Source organism: Sus scrofa, chromosome 9, assembly GCF_054392235.1.
Source record: "Sus scrofa isolate SSC_HxYL_T2T_F1_AM1 chromosome 9, Sscrofa_HxYL_maternal_Yorkshire_Landrace_v2.0, whole genome shotgun sequence".
NCBI lineage: Eukaryota > Metazoa > Chordata > Mammalia > Artiodactyla > Suidae > Sus > Sus scrofa.
In genome coordinates, this window is record NC_139391.1 from 76,769,623 (window position 1) to 76,794,104 (window position 24,482).

General features: G+C 37.8%; 1 protein-coding gene, 1 long non-coding RNA gene and 1 pseudogene across 5 annotated transcripts in view; 2 read left to right on the forward strand and 1 right to left on the reverse strand.

Annotated features, from left to right (window-relative positions):
• The window catches only part of LOC102158687 (uncharacterized), an 86,610-nt gene that overhangs the window by 20,654 nt on the left and 41,474 nt on the right, over positions 1 to 24,482 (forward strand). The window lies entirely within an intron of this gene.
• The window catches only part of LRRD1 (leucine rich repeats and death domain containing 1), a 50,613-nt gene that overhangs the window by 6,267 nt on the left and 19,864 nt on the right, over positions 1 to 24,482 (reverse strand). For all 3 annotated transcript variants that reach the window (XM_021102378.2, XM_084976972.1, XM_084976973.1), the window contains exons 2-3: positions 20,590 to 22,574; positions 12,434 to 12,632 (exon numbers count right to left, since the gene is read on the reverse strand). In XM_021102378.2, coding sequence (XP_020958037.1) covers positions 12,434 to 12,632; positions 20,590 to 22,494 — 2,104 coding nt within the window. In that variant the 5' untranslated portion in view covers positions 22,495 to 22,574. The remainder of the gene's footprint in view (positions 1 to 12,433; positions 12,633 to 20,589; positions 22,575 to 24,482) is intronic.
• LOC102159135 (chromobox protein homolog 3 pseudogene) lies at positions 12,685 to 14,629 on the forward strand (annotated as a pseudogene). Its single transcript, XR_014815755.1, has one exon. The product of XR_014815755.1 is annotated as a chromobox protein homolog 3 pseudogene (transcript).

Below are 24,482 nucleotides of genomic sequence, written 5' to 3' on the forward strand. Positions count from 1 at the left end.
ATTAAAGTCTTGGAAAAAGAAGAGAGAAAATGAAGCAGAAAAAAATTTTGAAGAAATAATGTTGACACATCCCCAAATTCAGTAAAATACATGAATATACAGACCAGAAACTCAGTAAAATCCAACCAATATAAATACACACAAAAACCACACCTAGAATGAATGTCACAGAAAATTCAGAGTAGGCCTTTCAAGAAATTATCCCCTCTACCTGAAACAATCATAAGCTGAAAGGGCTGATAGAATCAGCTTTTTCAGAATTCTGGAGTTTAATCATTTTGCATTCATCTCCCTACCATCCTCCATTTCCTAGCAGAGCAGCAGCAGCCATAGGGAGGGAAGCCCACCTTCCAGGTGCAGCCTGCTGAGGCCAGAAAGTTAATGTGGACCTTGTTCTTTTAATACCATGGTTTTGCATTTTGTTCTGTCTTCTGGTTCCTCAAGGGACTGGCACAGAGACCTTTGTTTTGCTCCCCTGACTCAGGCAGGAGCAGCCTTTCTGGTGGCTGTTGTTGTAACATGTCTGTGCCCACCTGGGACAAGGGACAGCAGACAGGGAAAGCAGCAAACAGATCCAAAAACTCAGGAAGGAGATGACTAAAGAGGAAGTTACTTGGGGGAATAAGGCTCAAAAGGCCACAGTGAATCCTCGGGATAAAGGAATACAATAAGCATATCGAGGATTGGACACATGCTCAGAAGAGAACTGAGAAACAGCTTTACACCTGTGGTGAATTTCAGGACTTCACACAAGCAGAAGACCGAGGTAGTCACAGGTGACCTGGCTTAACATTGAAGTGCTCCAACTTAGAGCTAAGCTTCAAAGACCAGGGAAACAGTATTTTCTGGCTTTAGCCATTGAAGAACAGAAAAAGATATCCATGCAAATACTAACCAAAAGAGTTGGAGTGGCTTTACTAACATTAGATAGACATAGACAGGTTCTTCTACAAGGGCTGTACTTCATATATAAAGATAGATATGTTGAAAGTAAATTGATAGTAAATATATATATGAGTGATAAAGGGGGCATAGGGCATTTAATATGATAAAAATTCATTAGAGTTGAAAGTTACAACAATCGTACATGTATATTTTTCTAATTTTTCAAAACACATGAAGAAAATTGACAGTTAAAGCAAAATATATACGATTCCACAATCATAGTTGTAGATTTTAATGCCCCTCTCTAAGCAACTAACATAACAAGACAATATACCAGTAAAGACAAGATTTCAACAAGGTTATCAACCAGGACCTATGTGATATTCATAAATCACTATACCTAACACTTTTAAAAATAATATTTGATATGTTTATCAAGATAGCTTATATGCTGAGCCATAAAGCCATTTCCAATAAATTTAAAAGGATTGAATTCACACAGAGTTTAATATCTGACCATAGAGAAATGATTGCTTTCCTATTAAATGTCCATCAACAGCAGAATAAATAAAAGACAGTGTATTCACATAATGGACTATGTACTGTATTGTCTATGACTACATAGAATAATATGAGTGAATTTCACAAACATAATGTTGAGTGAAAGAAGCCAGACACAAAAGGGTATATACTTCATGATTTCATTTAAGACATACCGTATTTTTTAAGGCATACTATTGGAAATCATGATAGTAGTTACTCTTGGTTGACACAAGGGAGAGAAGTGATTGGAAAGGGGCATAAAAAGGTTTCTGGGAATGTCCTGTTTCTTGATCAAGGTCTTGAAATAGGAGTTTTTTCTGTGTATGGAATTTCATTGAGCTATATATTTTAAAATATGGTATTTTTTTGTGGTTTTTTTGTTTGTTTGTTTGTTTTTTGTTTTTTAGGGTGGAGGTTCCCAGGCCATGGGTCCAGTTGGAGCTGTAGCTCCCAGCATATGCCACAACCACAGCAACACAGGATCTGAGCCATGTCTGCAACCTACACCACAGCTCAGAGCAATGCTGGAACCTTAACCCACTGAGCGAGGCCAGGGACGGAACCCATGTCCTCATAGATGCCAGTCGGTTTCCTTAACTGCTGAACCACGATGGGAACTCCAAAATATATATATTTTTTAAATTGAGATACAGTTGACACATAACATTATATTAGTTTCAGATGTGAAACGTAATGATTTGATATTTGTTTATATTGTGAAATAATTACCACAAAAGTGTGAATAACATCCATCACCACCACACAGTTACAGATTTTTTTCCTTGTGATAGGAACTTTTAAGACCTACTCTCTTAGCAACTTTCAAATAAATGATAAATGGTTACCATGCTGTACACTACATCCTCAGAACTGACTTATTTTATTATTGGAACCTTGTACCTTTTGACTGACTTCATCCATTCCCACCGTCCCCATCCCCTGCCTCTGGCAAGCATTAATCTGTTCTCTGGACGTCTGAGTTTAGGGGTTTTTTTAGATTCCACATGCAAATGAGATCATATTGTATCTGTCTTTCTCTGTTTGACTTATTTCACTTAACATAATGCCCTCAAAGTCCATCCATGTTGTCACAAATAGCAAGGATTCCTTCTTTTTTATGGTTGAATGATATTCTGGTATGTGTGTGTATCACATTTTTTAAAAATTATATTACAGTTCAACACAATATTACATAAGTTACAGGTGTACAACAAAGTGATTCACATTGTTTAAAGGTTATATTCCATTTGTAGTTATGTCAAATTATTGGCTCTATTCCCTATGCTATGCAGTATGTCCTTGTAGCTTATTTTGTATGTAATAGTCTGTATCATTAAAACCCTACCCCCATACAGCCCCTCCTCCCTCCACTCTCCTCACTGGTAACAAGTAGTTGTTCTCTATATCTGTGAATCTGTCTTTTTTTTTCTATAGTCACCAGTTTGTATTTCTTTTTAGATTCCACATAAAAATGATATCATACAGGGGAGGATGGGGGGGAAAGTGATATCGTGGAGTAGTTTTTCTCTGTCAGATTATTTCAGTTAACATAATATCCTACAAGTCCAACCATGTTGTTGCAAATGACAAAATTTCCTTTTTTTTTTTTTATGGCTGAGTAGTGTTCCTGTGTGTCTGTGTATGTGTATTCCACATCTTCTTTATTCATTTTTCTCTTGATGGACACTTAAGTTGCTTATATCTTAGCAATTGTAAATAATTCAGCTGTGAACATTGGAGTGCATGTATCTTTTGGAATAAGTGGTTTTGCTTTTCTCAGATATATATAGAAGTGGAATTGCTGAGTCATATGGTAATTCTATTTTTAATTTTTTTGAGAAACTTCCATACTGTTTTCCACAGTGGCTGCCCCAATTTATATTCCCACCAACAGTGTAAGAGGTTTCCCTTTTCCCTACATCTTTGTCAACACTTGTTAATTATGTTCTTTCTGTTGATAGCCATTTTGACATGTGTGCATTTCTCTGATGGTTAATGATGTTGAGCATATTTTCATGTGCCTGTTGGCCATCTGCATGTCCTCTTTGGAAAAATGTCTATTTCGGTTTTCTGCCCATTTTTTGTTTTACTATGTTGAATAGTATGAACTGTTTATATATTCTGGATATTAACCCCTTATCAGTCAAATCATTTGCACATGTTTTCTCCCATTCAGTAGGTTACCTTTTTGTTTTGGAGATGGTTCCTTTGTTGTACAAAAGTGTCCCATTTGTTTATTTTTGCTTTTTTTCCCTTTGTTTTGGGAGACAGAGCCAAAAAAAATTGCTACAGTTTATGTCAGAGTATTCTGCCTCTGTTTTCTTTTAGAAGTTTTATAATTTCCAGCCTTACACTAAGGTCTTTAATCTATTTCGAGTTGATTTTTGTATATGGTGTTAGTGTTCTAATTTCACTGTTTAAAATGTACCTATCCAGTTTTTCCGACACCTCTTATTAAAGAGACTGTTTTTTCTCCATTGCACATTCTTGCCTCCTTTGCAACAGATATTTTTCAAAACTATTCCAAAAAAATTACAGAGGAAAGAACACTCCAAACTCATTCTATGAGGCCACCATCACCCTGATTCCAAAACCAAAGATACTACAAAAAAAAAAGAAAATTATAGGCCAATGTCAACGATGAATATAGATGTAAAAATCCTCAATAAAATGCTAGCAAACCAAATCCACCAATACATTAAAAGGATCACATACCATGATCACACACCATTATCCTAGGGATGCAAAGATTTTTTTTAATATCTGCAAATCAATCAATATATACACCACATTAACAAATTGAAGAATAAAAACCACATGATCATCTCAATAAACACAGAAAAATCTTTTGACAAAATTCAATACCCATTTATTTAAAAACCCTCTAGAAAGTGGACACAGAGGGAACCTACCTCAACGTAATAATGGCCATATATGACAAACTCACAGCTAACATCATTCTCAGTGGGGAAAAGATGAAAGAATTCCTGCTATTATCAAAAACAAGACCAGGGTTTCTACTCTTGATACTTTTATTTGGTATAGTTTTGGAAATCCTAGCCACAGCAATCAGAGAAGAAAAAAATAAAAATAATCCAAACTGAAAAGGAAGAAGTAAATCTATCAGTGTTTGAATATGACATGAGCTCATCAATGAATTTAGTAAAGTTGCAGGATACAAAATTAATACACAGAAACCTACTGCATTTCTATATACTAACAGAGAAAGATCAGAAGGACAAATTAGGGAAAACTTCCCATTTACCATTGCATCAAAAAGAATAAAATACCTAAGAATAAACCTACCTAAGTAAACAAAAGACCTGTACTCTGAAAACTGTAAGACCCTGATGAAAGAAATCAAAAATGACACAAACAGGTGGAAAGATATGCCATGCCCTTGAATTGGAAGAATCAATATTGTCAAAATGAGTATACTACCAAGGCAATCTACAGATTCAACACAATCCCTATCAAACATAGGAAGCAAGAATAACAATGGAGAAAATTAAGTCTCTTTAATAAGTGGTGTTGGGAAAACTGGACAGCTACATGAAAAAGAATGAAATTATAATATTTTCTAATACCATACTCAAAGATAAACTCAAAATGGATTAGAAACCTAAATATAAGACCAGATGCTATAAAACTTTTAGAGGAAAACACAGACAGAACACTCTCTGAAATAAATCACAGCTATATCCTCTCAGATCCACCTCCTAAACTAATGTTATAGATTAGTTGACCATAGGTGCATGTGTTTATTTCTGGGCTTTCTGTCCTATTCCACTGATTTATATTTCTGTTTTTGTGCCAGTACCATACTGTTTTGATGATTGTAGCTTTGTATTATAGTCTGAAGTCAGGGAACCTGATTCCTCCAGCTCCATTTTTCTTTCTCGAGATTGCTTAGGCTATTCGGCATCTTTTGTGTTTCCATATAAATTTTATTGTTTTTTTGTTTTGTTTTGTTTTGTTTTGTTTTGTCTTTTTAGGGCAGCACCTGCGGCATATGGAGGTTCCCAGGCTAGGAGTCGAATCGGAGCTGTAGCCGCCAGCCTATGCCAGAGCCACAGCAACAGCAGATCTGAGCCGCATCTGTGACCTACACCACAGCTCACTGCAACGCCAGATCCTTAACCCACTGAGCAAGGCCAGGGATTGAACCCTCATGGTTCCAAGTTGGATTCATTAACCACTGAGCCATGATGGGAACTCCCATATAAATTTTAAAATTATTTGTTCCAGTTCTGTAAAAAATGACCTTGGTGTTTTGATGGGTATTGCATTGAATTTATATATTGTGCCAAGTAGTATGGTCGTTTTAACAAGATTAATTCTTATTAAAGAACACAGTATAACTTTCCATCTGTTGTCTTCAATTTCTTTCATCAGTGTCTTATAGTTTTCTGAGAACAGATTTTTACCTGCTTAGAAAGTTTTATTCCTAGTTATTTCAGCTTTTTTTTTTTTTTTTTTTGCTTTTTAGAGCCGCACCCACAGCATGTGGAGGTTCCCAGGCTGGGGGTCAAATAAGAGCTACAGCTGCTGGCCTGTGCCACAGCCCCAGCAACACAGGATCCGAGCTACATCTGTGATATACACCACAGCTCACAGCATCGCTGGATCCTTAACCCACTGAGTGAGGCCAAGGATTGAACCCACAAACTCATGGTTCCTAGTCAGATTCGTTAACCGCTGCGCCACGACAGGAACTCCCCTTATTCTTTTTTGATACAGTGATAAATTGATTTGTTTCCTTAATTTCCCTTTCTGATAGTTCATTGTTACCATATGAATAAATTTCTGTATATTAATTTTGTATCTTGCAACTTTATTGAATTCATTGATGAGTTCTAGTTTTCAGGTGGCCTCTTTAGAACTTTCTATGTATAATATCCTGTTATCTGGAAACAGTGACAGTTTTATTTCTTTTCCAATTTGGAATCCTTTTATTTCTTTTTCTTGTCTAATTGCTGTAGCTAGGACTTACAGAATTATGTTGAATATAACTGGCATGAGTGGGCATCCTTGTCTTGTTTCTGATTTTAGAGGAAATGCTTTCAGCTTTTTACTGTTGAGTATGACATTAGCTGTGGATTTATCATATATGGTATTTATTATGTTAAAGTATGTTCCCTATGTGCCCACTTTCTGGAGAGATTTTGTTTTTTGTTTGTTTATTTACTTTTTTGGGGGCTGCACAGGCAGCACACACAGGTTCCCAGGCTAGGGGTCGAATCAGAGCTGCAGCTGCCGACCTATGCCACAGCCACAGCAACACGAGATCCGAGCCACATCTGCAACCTACACCACAGTGCACAGGAATGCTAGATCCTTAACCCACTGAGTGAGGCTAGGGATTGAACATGAAACCTCACGGTTCCTGGTCAGATTCATTTCCACTGTACCACAACGGGAACTCCTTTTTATTCTTTTTTATTTTTGCTGGTGGTGTTGTTTTTAAGGGCCATACCTGCAGCATATGGAAGTGCTGCTAGGGATTGAATCAGCACTGCGGCTGGTAGGCTATGCCACAGACACAGCAATGCTGGATCCGAGCTGTATCTGCAGCCTACACTGCAGCTCGTGGTAACAACAGATCCTTAACCCAAAGAGTGAGGCCAGGGATTGAACTTGCATCCTCACCAACACCACGTAGGGTAGTTAACCCACTGAGCTACAGTGGGAACTCCTCTGGAGAATATTTATCATGAATGGATACTGAATTTTGTCAAAAGCTTTTCCTGCATCTATTCAGGTAATAATATGGTTTTTATTCTTCAGTTAATGTCATATATCACATTGGTTGATTTATGAATATTAAAAATTTTTGCATCCTTGGGTTAAATCACTTGATCCTGGTATATGATCCTTTTAATGTTTAATGTTTTAATTGTTAGATTTGGTTTACTAATATTTTGTTGAGGATTTTTGCCTTTATGTTTATCAGTGATATTGGCCTGTAATTTTCTTTTTTTGTGGTATCTTTGTCTGGTTTGGATATCAGAGTGATGCTGGGTGTATAGAATGAGTTAGAAAGTGTTCTATCCTCTGCAGGTTTTTTTTTTGTTTTTTGTTTTTTGTTTTTTTTTTTTTTTTTTGAGTAGGTTGAGAAGGATAGATGTTAACTCTCCTCTAAATGCTAGGTAGAATTCACCTGTGAAGCTGTCTGGTCCTGGACTTTTGTTTTTTGAGGGGTTTTATTTTTAAAATTTTTTTAATTTTTATTTTTTAACTTTTAAAAAATATTATGGCTGTATCCATGGCATATGGAATTTCCTGGGCAGGGATTGAATTTGAGGCACACTTGGAATTGACACTGAAGCTGTGGCAACACCAGATCCTTTTAACCCACTATGCTGGGCCAGGGATTGAACCCACACCTCTGCAGCAACCTGAGCCACTGAGGTCAGATTCTTTTTTTTAAGGCTGCACTGGCAGCATGTGGAAGTTCCCAGGCTAGGGGTCAAATTGGACACATGGCTGCCGGCCTACGCCACAGCCACAGGAATGCCATATCCAAGCCATGTCTACAGCCTAAACCACAGCTCTTGGCAATGCCGGATCCTTAACTTACTGAGCAAGACCAAGGATTGAACCCATGTCCTCATGGATACTAGTCAGGTTTGTTACCACTTAGTCACAATGGGAACTCCTGCAGTTGGATTGTGTGTGTGTGTGTGTGTGTGTGTGTGTGTGTGTGTGTGTGTTCTTAGATTTGCACCTGAGGCACATGGAGGTTCCCAGGCTAGGGATCAAATTGGAGCTGTAACTGCAGGCCTGTGCCACAGCAGTGCCATATCTGAGCCACATCTGTGACTTACACCACAGCTCATGGCAACAGTGGATCCTTAACCTGCTAAGCGAAGCCAGGGATCAAACCCGTGTCTTCATGAATGCTAGTCAGATTTCGTTTCCACAGAGCCAGGATGGTAACTCCAACAGTTGGATTCTTAACCCACCACACCACTGCAGGAGCTCCAAGAGTTTTTAAATTATTGACTCAGTTTCATTACTGCTAATTGGTCTGTTCATATTTTCTATTTCTTCCTCGTTCAGTCTTAGGAGATGGTACATTTCTAAGAATTTGTCCATTCCTCCTAGATTATGTATTTTATTGGCATATAATTGTTTGTAGTAGTCTCTTAACAACTTTTGTATTTCTCTTGAAACTTTTCATTTCTGATTTTATTGATTTGTGCCTTTTCTTTTTATATCACATTTTCTTTATCTATCCATCCATTGATGAATACTTATTAAATACTGCAGTGACAAGGGAGTGCATATATATTTGTGAGTTGCTATTTTCATTTACTTCAGGTAAATATCCAGAAGTAGAATTTCTGGTTCACATGGTAGCTATGTTTTCAATACGCGGCTCTGATCCCGTGTTGCTGTTGCTCTGGCGTAGGCCATTGGGCTACAGCTCTGATTAGACCCCTAGCCTGGGAACCTCCATATGCCTTAGGTGTGGCCCTAGAAAAGACAAAAAAATAAAAATAAATAAAATAAATTATTAAAAACCCCAGGTATTGAGCATCAGAATGGACGCCATCTGTAAATAATACTATATTGATATAACTAGCTGTTCTGCAGGTAGGAGATGATAAAACTTCACAGTGGCATTACCGATACAGATCTAGAGAGAGAGAACTGTGAGACAACTTTCCTTCTCCCTGAGAACAACCACAAGCAGCTTTCATGTCAATCTACTTTCCTTTCATTTGGTATTTTGGTTCCTTGGAAGAGAGGTGGTAATGTGTTAAAAATTTACACCACAGCAGTTTCTGTTCTTAGTGATTGACCACTTAATTCTCACAATCCAAAGAGTAGATATTATTTCCATTTTAAAAAATTCTCAGTGAATGCTGGAGCTAGGACTCTTTTTTTTTTTTTTTTTTTTCATTTTTGGCTGCCCCGTGGCATATGGAGCTTCTGGGCTAGGGTTCAGATCCAGATCCAAGCTGCAGTCACTACCTAAGGCACAGCTGTGGCAATGCCAGATCCTTAACCCACTGTGCCAGGCCAGGAATCAAACCTGAATACTAGCACTTCCAAGACACGGCCAATCCCATTGTACCTTAGCAGGAACTCCTAGAATTCTAAATAATGTCCTACTTTAAAGCCCATGCTATGAGGAAAGCAAGGAATTAATCTCTAAATCCCTTTCATTGGTATAATGCCTTACATATGTAAAAATATTTTCATACTCTTCATCCAATTTTATTTCCACAACAGTTCTATGAACAAGCAGAATTAGTAGCTTTCCTATATTACTGATGGAAGAACTGAGGTTCTGAGGGGTTCTCTATCTCCCTAAATCCGTTAGTGTCAGAGAGGGCTAGTTCACCAGAGTGCATTTCATTTTTGTCTGAGTAATGCTTTCACAGATGAAACAGCTTTCGAAGTTTCATTCAGTCTGCAAACCAGATATATTACATGGGTATTCCTGTTAGCTTCATTTTATGATTGGAGGAAAAGAGATTAAATGCAAGACTTGAACTCGGCCTGTTAACTTTAAATCTGGCAGTAAAAGCTGGAGACTTTGGGCATGCCAATTGTTTAATGATTGTCTCTTAGCTCCAAAGCCACTTCTGTGGGCTCCCTGAGTGTCACATCAGGAACACTTTTACCCACCAGCAACGGTTCCTGCCTATAACAGCTGAATGCAGTTTGCAGTTTTCTCAACACTAGGAAAACTAGCTTTATCAATTTCTCTGTCTCTGTCTGTCTGTCTGTCTGTCTCGTCTGTCTATCTCTCTCTCTCTCTCTCTCTCTCTCTCTCTCTCTCTCTCTCTCTCTCACACACACACACACACACACACACACACACACACACACACACACAGCCTCACCACCCCCAAGCTCAGAGCAGCCAGCTCCAGACAAGCAGTACTCCACCCTCGGATTTCTGAGTTGTACTGCTGGGTGACCCCTCCTCCAAACTTCTAAATTTTAATAATTCTAACTTCTTTACTTTATTCCCTCATCCGTAGGGTGGTTTGCTTCCTGTCATTGCTCTTTTGTGATAACTTTGCGATTCTCTCCATACGCTATCAGTTATACAGATAACAACATTATATTCAGTCATTAGCTAGAGTGTGGTTTCCGTCTCCTGACAGGATCCTCACTAATACTCTTCTAATACTGATGGAGACTAACAGAGAATTGCCTCAGCTTGCAGAAAAGCCTATGATCTTCCTATTTTATTTTGATTCTTGTACTAGAAAGTATCCAGAGAACTAGGCTTCCTATTGGTAGTTGTATTCTCCAGTATACCAGAAGACTCCGCTCAGCTTGTTTTCCTTCATGCACAAATAGTAGGTAAGTGGAGTATATCCTACACCTGGACAAAATAGATAACCTGTCTGATAAACAGTAAAACTTTGCCATAATAAAAAAATGGGACCAAAAATTTAAATTTCAGGAGTGAATCTGACTAGTATCCATGAGAACACCAGTTTGATCCCTGGCCTTGCTCAGTAGGTTAAGGATCCAGCGTTGCTGTGAGCTGTGGTATAAGTTGGAGATGTGGCTTGGATCCCCTGTGGCTTGTGGCTGCGCCTGTGGCCAGCAGTTGCAGCTCTGATTCCATCCCTAGCCTGAGAACTTCCATATGCTGTGGGTGCAGCCCTAAAAAGAAAAAACTGATGTATACCTACACAGCCAGCTTACTAGGAGTTGTGGGGATACAGGTGACAAATGTCAGTTACATTATATCTAAGTATTGATGCATTACTATAGGTTTTACTGTACTCTTGATTTGTTTTTAATCTGGAACTCCTCTAAATTTAACAAGGTGTAGGGCTCTGCTTATAAGTGCAACTCCCAACTGAAAGACATAATTTTTGAAACTCAACTATTGGTGTGATTAGCTGGTATAGCCACTATGGACATAAATTGCCCAAGTATGGTAAAGTTCTCATTCTGATCCAGCTATTCTACTTACAGCTATACTCATACACACAAAAAAAATTTAAAGCACATATAAACCAGAAACATGTACAGGGATGTTTATAGTAGCAAAAAAATTGGAAATAACCTACTTGTCTATTAACAGAAAGATGGAGTAATTGTTATTTAACCATATAATTGAATATTATACATATTATACAATATTTAAATTCAATGAAATGTCTACATATTTGTTAATGCGGATTAATTTTATAAACATAACGAATGAAAACTTAAATTACAGAATAATAAATTACATACCCTATAGTATGACAAAGTTTAATACATTTTAAAAACTCAAAATAATGTTACTTTTTTATGGATACATATGTATAAAAACTTGGATGGAAAGAAGATATATACCACTTTGGTTACAATGGTTACTTCTACTCTGGGGAGAAGTACAAAAGAAGATTCTATTATTTTATTTCTTAACTATCAAAAATCTCAAGTAAATAACACAAAATGTTAACATTTCTACATCTGGGAGTAGGTATGTGGGTGTTTATTATTTTCTTTATGCTTGAAATATTTCATAATGACAATTATTAAGAAAAATACCAGTCTAGCTTTGGGAGATCTTTTCTGATATTTTTAGATTGAGTGACTTTTTTTTCATTATTGTAGTGATTTACTTTGTAAAAGACTGTAAGGTAGTAGAGTATTCTGGGGTATTGGAGTGGGATCAGGGGAGCCAAGAGAAGGGAAGATAGAGAAAATGTGGACCTAACTTTGTGTAGGTAGTGTGTAGAGGGAAGGACGAGGTCAGCTTCACAAAGGGAGGAAATACTGAATGGCTGGGTATAAGCTGAGAAGCCGGTAAAGAAATGAAAATATGCTCATATTTCCCAGGCAAATTATTACCTCTTTCCAGGAGGGAACTGGACCTTATGCTTGATCTCATTTTCTGTACCTACAATAGCTATTTCCTTCCAATGGGCACTTCATATATAATGCTGACTGCCGTTCTGTCTTGCCAGAAAAACTTACAACCTTGAAATTAATACTCAACTTATTGATTATGCTTATGATTATGCTTGACACTTACCACTCAAGTTTAGCTGCTGGAGAGCATTTAAAGATAGAAAAGATGGTGGTAGATATCTTATTTGATTGTTGTACGCTTTTAAACTAACCAAACTTCTCAATTCCCCTATGCTTCTTGGCATCTCTCTGATTGCATTATTTGAGATATCAAGTTCTTTAAGTTGGATCATATTACACAGCTCTTCTGGAAGTCTTGTTAACTGTAACAAAGATTAAACAATTATATTCTTTTGTGTATGTGTGTGTCTTTTTTTTTTTTTTTTTTTTTTTTTTTTTTTTTTTGCTATTTCTTGGGCCTCTCCCGCGGCATATGGAGGTTCCCAGGCTAGGGGTCAAATCAGAGCTGTAGCTGCCGGCCCACGCCAGAGCCACAGCAACGCGGAATCCGAGCCGTGTCTGCAGTCTACACCACAGCTCACGGCAACGCCGGATCGTTAACCCACTGAGCAAGGGCAGGGACCGAACCCGCAACCTCATGGTTCCTAGTCGGATTCGTTAACCACTGCACCACGACGGAAACTCCTAAGCAATTATATTCTTAATAAATATTTACATGACTAAAACTTTTTCTAAAGTAAAATGGAAGGAGAGATGGTTTGTCCTAAAAAGGAGATATTTTCTATCATGTCAAAAAGACTTTGTGACTCCCTTGCTTAATAAAACCCACGACAAATTGTATACCATCCAGGTATCTCCCCAGTCTGACCAGTGGTACCAATTCAGTCCTGTGGCTTGCTAACCACTTTCCTAACTCTCCCACCACTTGGTTTTTGTTGCCACCTTATCACTTTCTTCTTTCCCTAAAGCTTACCCTGCTTTGTTTTCTTCTCCTCCCTAAAGTTGTTCTAAATGATTCTCTTCTGTATTTCGTCTCTTTACTTCTACTCTCACCACATTGCTTTTAATTAGTTCCTGTGTGTTTTCCTTGGATTTTTTTAAATGACATGGTACATATTTTATAATTTTTGTATACAAGTTCCCAATTATGATGAATTTTGAGTAAGTACTCAGTAAATTGCTTTATAACGGACACACACAGTTAGACAAAGTAGACTCAAATAAAAATTCCTTGTATAAAAATTATCACAAAGTAACAGGAATTAAGATATTCTGCTAAGGCAAAGAAGAAATACACATCTTCAGAAAAATAAGGCTATCACAAGTGGCTTTTGAAATAAAGGAAGTTTCATGAGTAAACCAAAGAGCTCTGAATATATGTTTCCCTCAGAAATAACCAAACAACAAGGTGAATACTGGTTATTGTGCTCAGTGTTCTTCCATCTGTAAAAGAAGCAAAATAGACAATTCCTAACTTAAAGGAGATCAAAATTTAATTCAGGGAACAAAACACACACATATGCAACAATGAAGAATCAGCATTAAGCAATAAGTAATTAGTGCCAAAATAAAGTTTACAACAACAGGGCTGGAGCTAGAGGCACACAGGGCCGAGGATGCCACAGACCTGGGACCTGGAGCAGCTCTGAAGCGGTGAATAATAGCTCTTAAAGTCTGCAATAAAAAATGGCCTCCAATAAAACTACATTTCAAAAAATGGGAAAGAAACAGAATGGAAAAAGTAAAACAGTTGAAGAGGCAGAGCCTGAAGAATTTACTGTAGAAAAGGTACTGGACTGACGTGTAGTGAATGGGAAAATGGAATATTTCCTGAAGTAGAAGGGGTTTACAGATGCAGACAATACTTGGGAATCTGAAGAGAATTTGGATTGTCCAGAGTTAATTGAAGCATTTCTTTACCAAAAAGCTGGTAAAGAAAAAGATGGAGCAAAGAGAAAGTCATTGTCTGACAGTGAATCTGATGATAGCAAATCAAAGAAAAGAGATGCTGCTGATAAACCAAGAGGTTTTGCCAGAGGTCTTGATCTGGAAAGAATAACTGATGCCATAGACAGCAGTGGAGAATTAATGTTTCTCATGAAATGGAAAGATGCAGATGAGGCAGACTTGGTGCTGGCAAAAAGGCAAATATGAAGTTTCCTCAAATTATAATTGCCTTTTTTTTTTGTAATTGCTTTTTATGAAGAGAGGATAACTTGGCATTCTTGTCCAGAAGATGAAGCTCAATAATTGTTTGCATTGCTTTATATATATATTTATACATATATATAAAATCTAGGTCTCAGGTTTTTTTTATTTATTAGCATGAAGATATAACTACATTCTAATGAAAATCAAGTTTTGGGTTTTTTTTATTTTATTTATTTATTTTTTGTCTTTTTGCCATTTCTTGGGCCGCTCCCGCGGCATATGGAGGTTCCCAGGCTAGGGGCCCAATCAGAGCTGTAGCTGCCAGCCTACACCAGTGCCACAGCAACGCAGGATCCGAGCCTCGTCTGCGACCTACACCACAGCTCAGGCAACGCCGGATCGTTAATCCACTGAGCAAGGGCAGGGATCGAACCCACAACCTCATGGTTCCTAGTCGGATTCGTTAACCACTGCGCCACGACGGGAACTCCAAAAATCAAGTTTGATATGTTTGTTTTTAAGTAGTATTGGAGGAGGTTTTGGGGATTTTTGTTCTTTACATCTGTAGCACTGGTTACTTTGTAGTTGCTACAAAGCTTTTTGTAGTTGCTTCCTTTAGCAGAAAAGAACATTTGATACTATGGTATATTATTTCCTCAGCATTAGAGAACAGCTTTTCTAAATGCTGGGGAAAATCTCTGTAGTCATTGCTCAGTCAGAATTTAGAATTTGCATTTAACTCAAATGCCTAAGGACCATTCAGGGTTTTTCATGTGTGTATACATAAAATACATATGTATGTGGCCTGGGGTTTTTTGTTTTGGGGTATTTTTTAATACATTTACCAAAACAAAAACAGCATTTCACAACCATGCATAATCCCATGTCTCTGGGATTCTATAATTTTAAACAATATAAGAAATCACTTCAAATAAAATTGAAATTTTTAAGTGTTAACATTTCAAATTAAATAATTTTGTAATTAATTGGACAACTTTAAACAATTTAAATTGGACACTTTTTAAAGCAGCCATATCAGAATCTGTATCCATATCTACAGTCATGTAAATGAAGTTTTATATTAAAATCCCTGAAAGGAAAATTTTATCACTACCAACAACTTCCCCACCCAAATGAAAAAACTAGAAAAATCCTACTGTGTTTTAAATAAGCCAAGCAACACTTAGTTAAATGGACATTTAAAGGTTCCTTGTGGGAGTTCCTGTTGTGCTCAACGGAAACAAATCCGACTAGAAACCATAAGGTTTCTGGTTCCATCCCTGGCCTCGCTCAGTGGGTTAAGGATCCAGCGTTGCCGTGAGCTATGGTGTAGGTCGCAGACGAGGCTCGGATCTGGCGTCGCTGTGGCTCTGGAATAGGCTGGCAGCAACAGCTCTGATTAGACCCCTAGCCTGGGAACCTCCATATGCCGTGGGTGCGGCTCTAAAGACAAAAGACCAAAAAAAAAAAAGAGGTTCTTTCTGGTGAACCACTCTTTTTCAAGAAGTTGAAATCCCTGTGCTATATTGATTGAAATGCCATGATACATGGAATTTCTAAGACTTGTTCATAGAAACCTAATATCAGATAGGTTGGCAACTGAAGACCTGCAGGAATATATGGAGTAAACAAATTTTTGTAATCTAAACTTTACCTGCATGTTTTTTCTTTACCCCAACCCATTTCTTACATGTAGGCTCAGTCTTCTCAGTATTTGGGTTACCGGTTCAGCTGAAGCCAGGAAAAACAATAACTTTGTAGTAATCAGAATGGTATTCAATTGTATATTGTTTCCTTTATTGTAAATATTGGTGAACAGTGGTCAATAAATAGTTTTATATTCAAAAAATAATAATAAAGTTAACAACCACAGATAATATAAGCGTTTAGAGAATGTATATCAGTATAAACCAGAGTCCTAAAAGAAAGCTTCATGTAGGAGGCAGGACTCAAATGGCCTTTTAAGAATGAATAGGATTGGGGAGTTCCCATCATGGCTCAGTGGTTAACGAAGTCCGCTAGTATCCAGGAGGATGTAGGTTTGATCCCTGGCCTTAATCAGTGGGTTAGGGACCTGGCGTTGCTGTGAGCTGCGGTATAGGTCACAGATGTGCCTCAGATCCCTTGTGGCTGTGGTGTAGGCCAGCAGCTGCAGCTCCAATTCCACCCCTAGCCTGGGAACTTCCATAAGCTGTGGGTGCAGCCTTAAAATAGAAAAAAATAGATCAGTCCTTTCAACTGATGAGTAAAACATTAAATATGTTCTAATATAATTTGAGGACAGTGAAAATATGAACCCTAAAAAGACAAAAGATTTTTTAAAAAAAGAATGAATTTTAAAAAAGAATAGGATTGGGGAGTTCGTATCATAGCTCAGTGGTAATGAACCCAGCTAGTACCCATGAGGATGCGGGTTCAATCCCTGGCCCCCCCCCAGTAGGTTAAGGATCTGGCATTGCTGTGAGCTGTGATGTAGATCGGCAGCCGCAGCTCCAAATTGACCCCTAGCCTGGGAACTTCCATATGCTGCAGGTGTGGCTCTAAAAAGAAAAAAAAAAAAGGATTGAATAGAAGTTACGGGACACTTCAAGCAAGACAAGTATCATGCATAAAAGTCGCTGGTAAAGAAAGGTGATAGAAAGCAGAGTGATACATATTTAGAGAAGGAACATAGAACCAGGCCCTGAAAAGACTTGGAATCTGAACCTATGAGATAAGAGTCAGATCAAGAAAGATAAGAAGGTCTGTAGTCTGACATTTCTTCGAACAAATATTATTGAATCACTTGCTAGAGGAAGTGCGTGACAACTGTTTGACTAGAGAAAGAAGAGTCCTCTTGGGGTCTTTCACTCAGGAAAATCAAAGCCTTGTGATTAACCTGACTCATCTTCAGATGACACTTTAGTGACCATCTGTTGTTATGTAAATTAATCCTTTGTGCATATTATCTCCACCCTGAGAGAGTTAACAAAGTGATCTTTCCAATGATAGAATTTTTTTTTTTTTCTTTTTTGGTTTGTAGGGCCATACCTGCGGCATATGGAGGTTCCCAGGCTAGGGGTCAAATTGGAGCTACAGCTGCTGGCCTACACCACAGCCACAGCAACAGAGAATCCGAGCCATGTCTGCTGCCTACACCACAGCTCATGGTAACACCATATCCTTAACCCACTGAGCAAGGCCAGGGATTAAACCTTCAGCCTCACGGTTCCTAGTCGGATTCAGTTTCCGCAGTGCCACGACAGGAACTCAGAATGTTCTTTTTGAGAGGGGTTCTGATAAATCTTTTTTTCCACTTGGTGACCTTTGAAATGATGTTGTACTGTAATATGGTGTCTTTGACAATCACCTGCGTGAGTGGGCTATAGATATGACATCTGGATTCCTAAGAATGGTCCTGTGAAATGAAGTCCACATTTTGATAAGTTGTAAGAAAAGGGAGGAAACTGAGTCAGAGAGAAAATTAGGAGGCTCCCAGATAGTCTAGGCATGAAGTGAGTGATGAGCATGGACCAGGATTGAGACAGTAACACTGGAAAATGAGAGAGATGATCCAAGAACTTTTTCAGAGGAAACAAACAGTTTTGATGTAGTTTGGTATAAATGGTGATAGTTACATGATTTCTAGACAAGTGTGAAGAAAGTGGCGTCACAAACAGAATGCATGGTGAGGTCTAGGAAGAAGTTAATAGAAAAGAGAAAGTTGGGAGTTCCCGTCGTGGCGCAGTGGTTAGCGAATCCGACTAGGAACCATGAGGTTGCGGGTTCAGTCCCTGCCCCTGCTCAGTGGGTTAAGGATCCGGCGTTGCCGTGAGCTGTGGTGTAGGTTGCAGACGCGGCTCGGATCCTGCGTTGCTGTGGCTCTGGCGTAGGCCGGTGGCTACAGCTCCGATTCGACCCCTAGCCTGGGAACCTCCATATGCCGCAGGAGCGGCCCAAGAAATAGCAAAAAGACAAAAAAAAAAAAAAAAAAAAGAAAAGAAAAGAGAAAGTTGGAGTTCCCGAAGTGGCTCAGCAGTTAATGAATCTGACTAGCATCCCTGAGGATGCAGGCTTGATCCCTGGCTCAGTGGTTTAGGGACCTGGCGTTGCCATGAGCTGTGGTGTAGGTCATAGACGCTGCTCAAATCCCTCATTGCTGTGGCTGTTGCGTAGGCAGATGGCTACAGCTCCAATTTGACCCCTAGCCTGAGAACCTCCATATGCCATGGGCGCAGCCCTAAAAAGCAAAAAAAAAAAAGAGAAAGTTAAGGGCACAACCTTGTAGACCACAATAGTAAGATACAGGAGGAAAAAGTGAGATTATAAATCAGCCAATGAATTAGTTGATTATAATGCAGAATTACAACATGTCTTTTAGTAAAAGAGCAATTTTTAAAACACAACATCTAGGAGTTCCCGTCGTGGCGCAGTGGTTAACAAATCCGACTAGGAACCATGAGGTTTCGGGTTTAACCCCTGGCCTTGCTCAGTGGGTTAACGATCCGGTGTTTCCGTGAGCTGTGGTGTGGGTCGCAGACGCGGCTTGGATCCTGCGTTGCTGTGGCTCTGGCCCGTAGGCTGGCAGCTACACCTCCGATTCGACTCCTAGCCTGGGAAACTCCATATGCCACAGGAGTGGCCCTAGAAATAGCAAAAAGACAAAAAAAAAAAAAAAAAAAACATATATATATATATAATTCTTTATTCCATCTACTTAAGCAAGTATTTTCTGGAGTAGCCCTTCTGGAATTATATAGCAGATATTAGATTTTAAATGGTCAACTAACTTTGGGAAATGTGGGTTAAATAGAGACAAACTGATTTCTTTACTGCAGGAACCTTCAGAGCTTTTAATATACTGAATCCACTGTGATTCTCTCAGAAAAGAAGCCAGTGCTTTTCAATGTTCTTGGGATTAGTTTTTTTGGGAAAAAATTCTGGGAAATCTCATGCTCCAAAAATAGTCCAGCTTCTATCAAACTACTTTAATTTGACTGTGAAGATCAAATTAAAGATAACTAGATATAGGTGTGTCCTTTTCACTCATTTACTGAGATCTTATCATAAATCAGTTTTTTTTTATTTAAAAAATATTTCCATAAAACTCACTCTTAGAGTTTGAGTAAAATGAAATATTATAAGAACATTTATTCCTGTTGATATAGCAGTCCTTTAGGGGACATTCCCTAAGGAAATAGTAAAATATGAAGAAGACTGTATTATAAAGAAGTTCATCACAGAATTATTTAAAAATTAGAACATCCCTAAATGCTTACCAGCAATGGATTAGTTACATAAATCATGTATTGTTTATAGTAATTATTGAGATTATGATTATTAAGATTAAGAAGATTATTAAGATTAGAAGATTAAGATTTTATATCATGGGAAAATTCTTATAAGAAGTGAAAATATTTAAAAGAATTTAAAATTGAGTAAACAGTATTTTTATAATTGTTTATAAAATCATATATATAAGAAGCAAAAGTAAAAGTTGTATCAACCTATGACCAGCATTTATGACAGTATGCTTGTGGAATTTTTTTACTTCTTTTTCACAACTTTCCAAATTTTCAATAATGTTATATCAGCAACTTTAAAACTCCTTTTATTATTAAACGGAAATAAAAATAAACCTATAAAGTTGTAAGTATTAATTACTTGACATTTCATTTTAATGAAATATTTTCCTATAAATCTATTATGTTGAAAATTTATTTGTAAGCCACATTTTGGGTTAAAAAAAAAAAAAAGCTATCCTAGAGTTCCCATCGTGGTGCAGCAGAAGTGAATCTGACTACTATCCATTTGCACGTGGGTTCAATCCCTGGCCTCGCTCAGTGGGTCAGGGATCCGGCATTGCTCTGAGCTATTGGTGTAGGTCTCAAACAGTGCTTGGATCTTGAGTTGCTATGGCTGTGGTGTAGGCCGGCAGCTGCAGCTCTGATTCAACCCCTAGCCTGGGAATTTCCATATGCCATGGTGCAGCCCTAAAAAGCAGAAAAAAAAAAAAAAACAACAAAACTATCCTTTACAAAATAAAATATTCTAACTAAATTAAACACTCATTGCACGTGTGTGTATGCGTGCGTGCATGCGCGTGCACACACACACACAAATACTACAGCTTAAATTTTGATCCCCTTCAGTCCTATCTTCCCACAAAGCCCAAAATATGTCTCTTACCTTTCTCCCATTTATCTGACTTATATTCAGCTCTTCCAGTGATTGAAGTTGGCAAAGTTCAATAGGAAAATAAATAAATTGATTGCTTGAGATGTTTAATTTCTGGATTCCTTTTAAGTTACAGATCTCTGGAGGAATATTCTGTATTTGATTTTCTGAAAGATCAAGTACTTGCAAATTTTCTAAAGTACACACTTCTATAGGGAAAGTTTCCAGTTTATTACAGCATAAAATAAGAACATGGAGTGATACCATATTAGAAATAGATGGTGGAATTTTCTTTATTTTGTTTTTACCAAGATCCAGGTATTCAAGATTAATAAGAGAGCATAAGTGCTCAGAAAATATGAGGAGTTTGTTTTCATTAAACTCTAAATGAAGCAGTTGTTTACTGAAAGATATGTCTTCAGGTATTTCTGAAATGTAATTTCCATTAAAACTCAGATAATAAAGAGACTCTAAAGCGCACAAACCTAGCGGAAAATATATTATTTTATTATAACTTAATTCAACTTTAGTTATTTTTCTGCAGTTTTTTATTTCAATGGGAAAATCTGTGATTATATTTCCTGCAAATTCTAGGCTGAACATATTATTAAGATGTGAAATATCTTCAGGTATTTTTATTATATTATTTCTGTTTATATGGAGTTTTCTTAAATTTTTAAGCTTATGGATGTTCTTGGGAAGTTCTGTTAATTTATTATCACTAAGACTAAGGAATTCCAACATTACACAGTGGGAAATATTCTCTGGTACATCTTTCAATAAATTTTTGTCAAGTACTAGAATCCTAAGTTCTCTAAAATTCTCAATTTTGTGTGAAATAACTTCCAATTTATTATCAGTCAGTTGGAGTTCTTTCATTCTGAGCAGTCGAAAAATTTCCACAGCCAAAAAGGTGAGTTTATTGTGATCAAGTAAAAGTTTCTCTAAATTCTTAAGCTCCTTAATTTCTTTTGGCAAACTGCTTATCAGGTTTCCAGTAAGATTTAGTGAAATTAACTTTGGAAGGAAGCACAGAGCTTTAGGAAATATTGTTAACTGATTATATTCCAGATTGAGACCCCTCAATTTTTTCAAACTAGATAGAGTATCTGGTATATGTCTTAACTTATTTTTAGCCAAATTTAAAATTTCTAAGTTTCCAAGACTTTCCAAGCCAGAAGGAGAACCCTCAATACAATTATTATTTAAAAAGAGTTGTCTGATATTCCCAAGCTGAGATAGTTCTTTAGGTATATGCGATATTTGATTGTGACTGACATTTAATGTCTTTAAATTATGAAGTAACTGAATTTCAGATGGAAGTGATGATAACCCATTTTCTTTCATGGATAAAATTTCAAGTCCTAGCAGATCACTTGGGTCTACCCCTTTAAAGCTTTTTATTTTGTTCTCATCTAAATTTAGATATTTTACATAATTGGTTTTTAAAATGTCCTTAGGGAATTCTTGTAAACCCTTGGCTTTAAGGTTAACTGTAAAGTTATCTAGTCCTAAAGCAAATCCTTTCTGACTTTCTTCAGAGAGTTGTGGACTAATTTTTTCTAATGTTTCAAGGAAAGCTTGATATTCAGCAGTCATCCCAGTTATTGATAATGACGAACTTGGTGAAATCTCAGTTTTTGACTGCAAGCTGTCAGGTCTAGTGATTATTTCAGAAAATCTCTTAGCCTTACTTCCAGAGGAGGATGTTGATGTATCATCATGTATACCTAACATATTTTTTCTAGGACGCATTTCACTAATTTGGTTGGAAGGTGTCCCATCAGAGGCTTCCTTTAATGAACTTGATGATTCTTTAATAAATCCAGATTCCTCCACTGACCATGATGTAGATTCTTCCCTAAGTTGACTAGTGACATCCTCTATCTCTTCTGGAGTACTCTCCTTTTCAGACATCTTTTTTGCAGATTGGTTTTATACCATCACAGGTTTTTAACTCACTTCTAGTTTTCATGTTTAATTTTTTCCTTTGAAACCTACAAAACAAATGTTGATTTTTTAAAAGAAGTATAAGATGTTAAAATTACAAATGAATTTTAATTCTCTAATGAATAATTTGATAATTATAAAAATACATATATAAATGATAAACTAATTTAGGTATAATTACTGGCTAAGGATATTTTATTGATTACATGCATTTATCACATGACACTCTTAAAATCACATTAAAATTATAGAAAGGGATAAAAAAATTAAAGAAAATGAGGAAGGAGACACAAGGGAATAAAATAATTCAACAAGTTTTGGAAGACAGAAAACGGACAACCAGTGACCACTCATGCCACAGGCAGAGAATGCCATTCTCATTGTGGACATTGCAGATTTACATATGGTACTGAAGTGTCATTTAATCTGCTATTCATTGTTTCTAGATGGGTTTTTATCTCAGCAATTGAATTGTCTAATTTTGATTGACTCATCTTTGTATTTTCCAGTGATTTGCATCTTTTATCAGTAATCTTTCTAAATTCCTTTAGCATTTTTATTACATCCTTTTTGAACTTAGGGTCTAGTAGAGTAGTGAGGCCTGTTTTACTATTTTCAGGAGATTTCTCTTATTCCTTTGACTAGGAATAGTTCCTCTGCTTTTTTATTTTACTTAGCTTTCTCTGTCTGTGAATTTAGGAGAAACAGCTATGTGGTCTTGAAAGTTTGTTTTGGAGTTCCAGCTGTGGCTCAGCACTAACAAATCCAGCTGGTATCCATGAGGACATAGGTTCAATCACTGGCCCTGCTCAGGGGGTTAAGGATCTGGTGTTGCTATGGCTGTGGCATAGACTGGCAGCTCTAGCTCCTATTTGACCCCTAGCCTGGGAACTTCCATATGCCATGAGTGTGGCCTTAAAAAGACACACACACACACAAAAGGTGGCTTTTTCTGTGGGATCATCCTTTTGAAGATTGTGTTTCCAGTATTTCTGGTACAAGGGCTAGTTTTGATGTGGATAGCAGCTACATCTTTCCTCAGGGTGTGCTAGCTGTTATCCCCTTGGTAGAAGGTGTGATTGGTGTTATGCTGTCTAGAAACTGTGATGGATGTGAAGTGGGGCTTCCTCCGCACTGTGTCTGTCACTGCCTTATAGGGAGTAGGATCTGCTCCCCAGTTGTTGGAGTAGAAGCCCTAAGGGTTGGGTTTGATCAGACTCCATTGCCCTTGAATGTGAGCCCTGCCCTAAAAGGAGTGATTGTTGAAGAAAATGAGGCCCATGTGATCACAAAAACCCTGTGTGTTACTTGTGTAGGTGTCCACAGTTCCACTCAAAAGTAGCCCGAGGTTGCAGCTCTTTCTTTCTGTGTTGATCCCAAATCTAGTGCAGTGCTATGGTGGGTAGCAGCCTGCTGTGGCTGCAGGAAGTGAAGAATTATGCTGCCACCTGGGATCTGGGCTGCCTCCATGGCAAACTTTTCCAGGGATTTGTCTTCCCCAGATCTCAAGTTAAGCAACCATGTGAAGTAGGCAGAGTCAGGGCATTCTTACTGGGAAATGAATTGCTGCATAGTTCTGCCAAGGATCTGTCTACCAGAGATTAAGCGCTTAGCTGCCGTATGTTCTTGTGGCATTGCCTGGTCCACAAGTTGACAGTGTCTGCCCAGTTCAGCCTGCAGTCTCCAAATATGCTGACAGTGATCTTGGCAGTCCTCCACAGATCACAACTCAGATGCCCCAGTCTGCCTCTGTGTAGTGAGACTGAATCTTTGCTCTGATCTTGGGCCAGCCTGTGGTGTGGAGTGAGTGGGACCAGGGTGTTTTCCCCTTTGGATTGGGAAGTACAACAAGGTGGCAGCTGCCAGTGCAAGTCTCTTTCTAACCTGATTGTTAGCAAGCCAGCACACAAGCACTCCTTGTGAGTAGAGTAAAGCCTTCTCCAGCCCTTCTATCT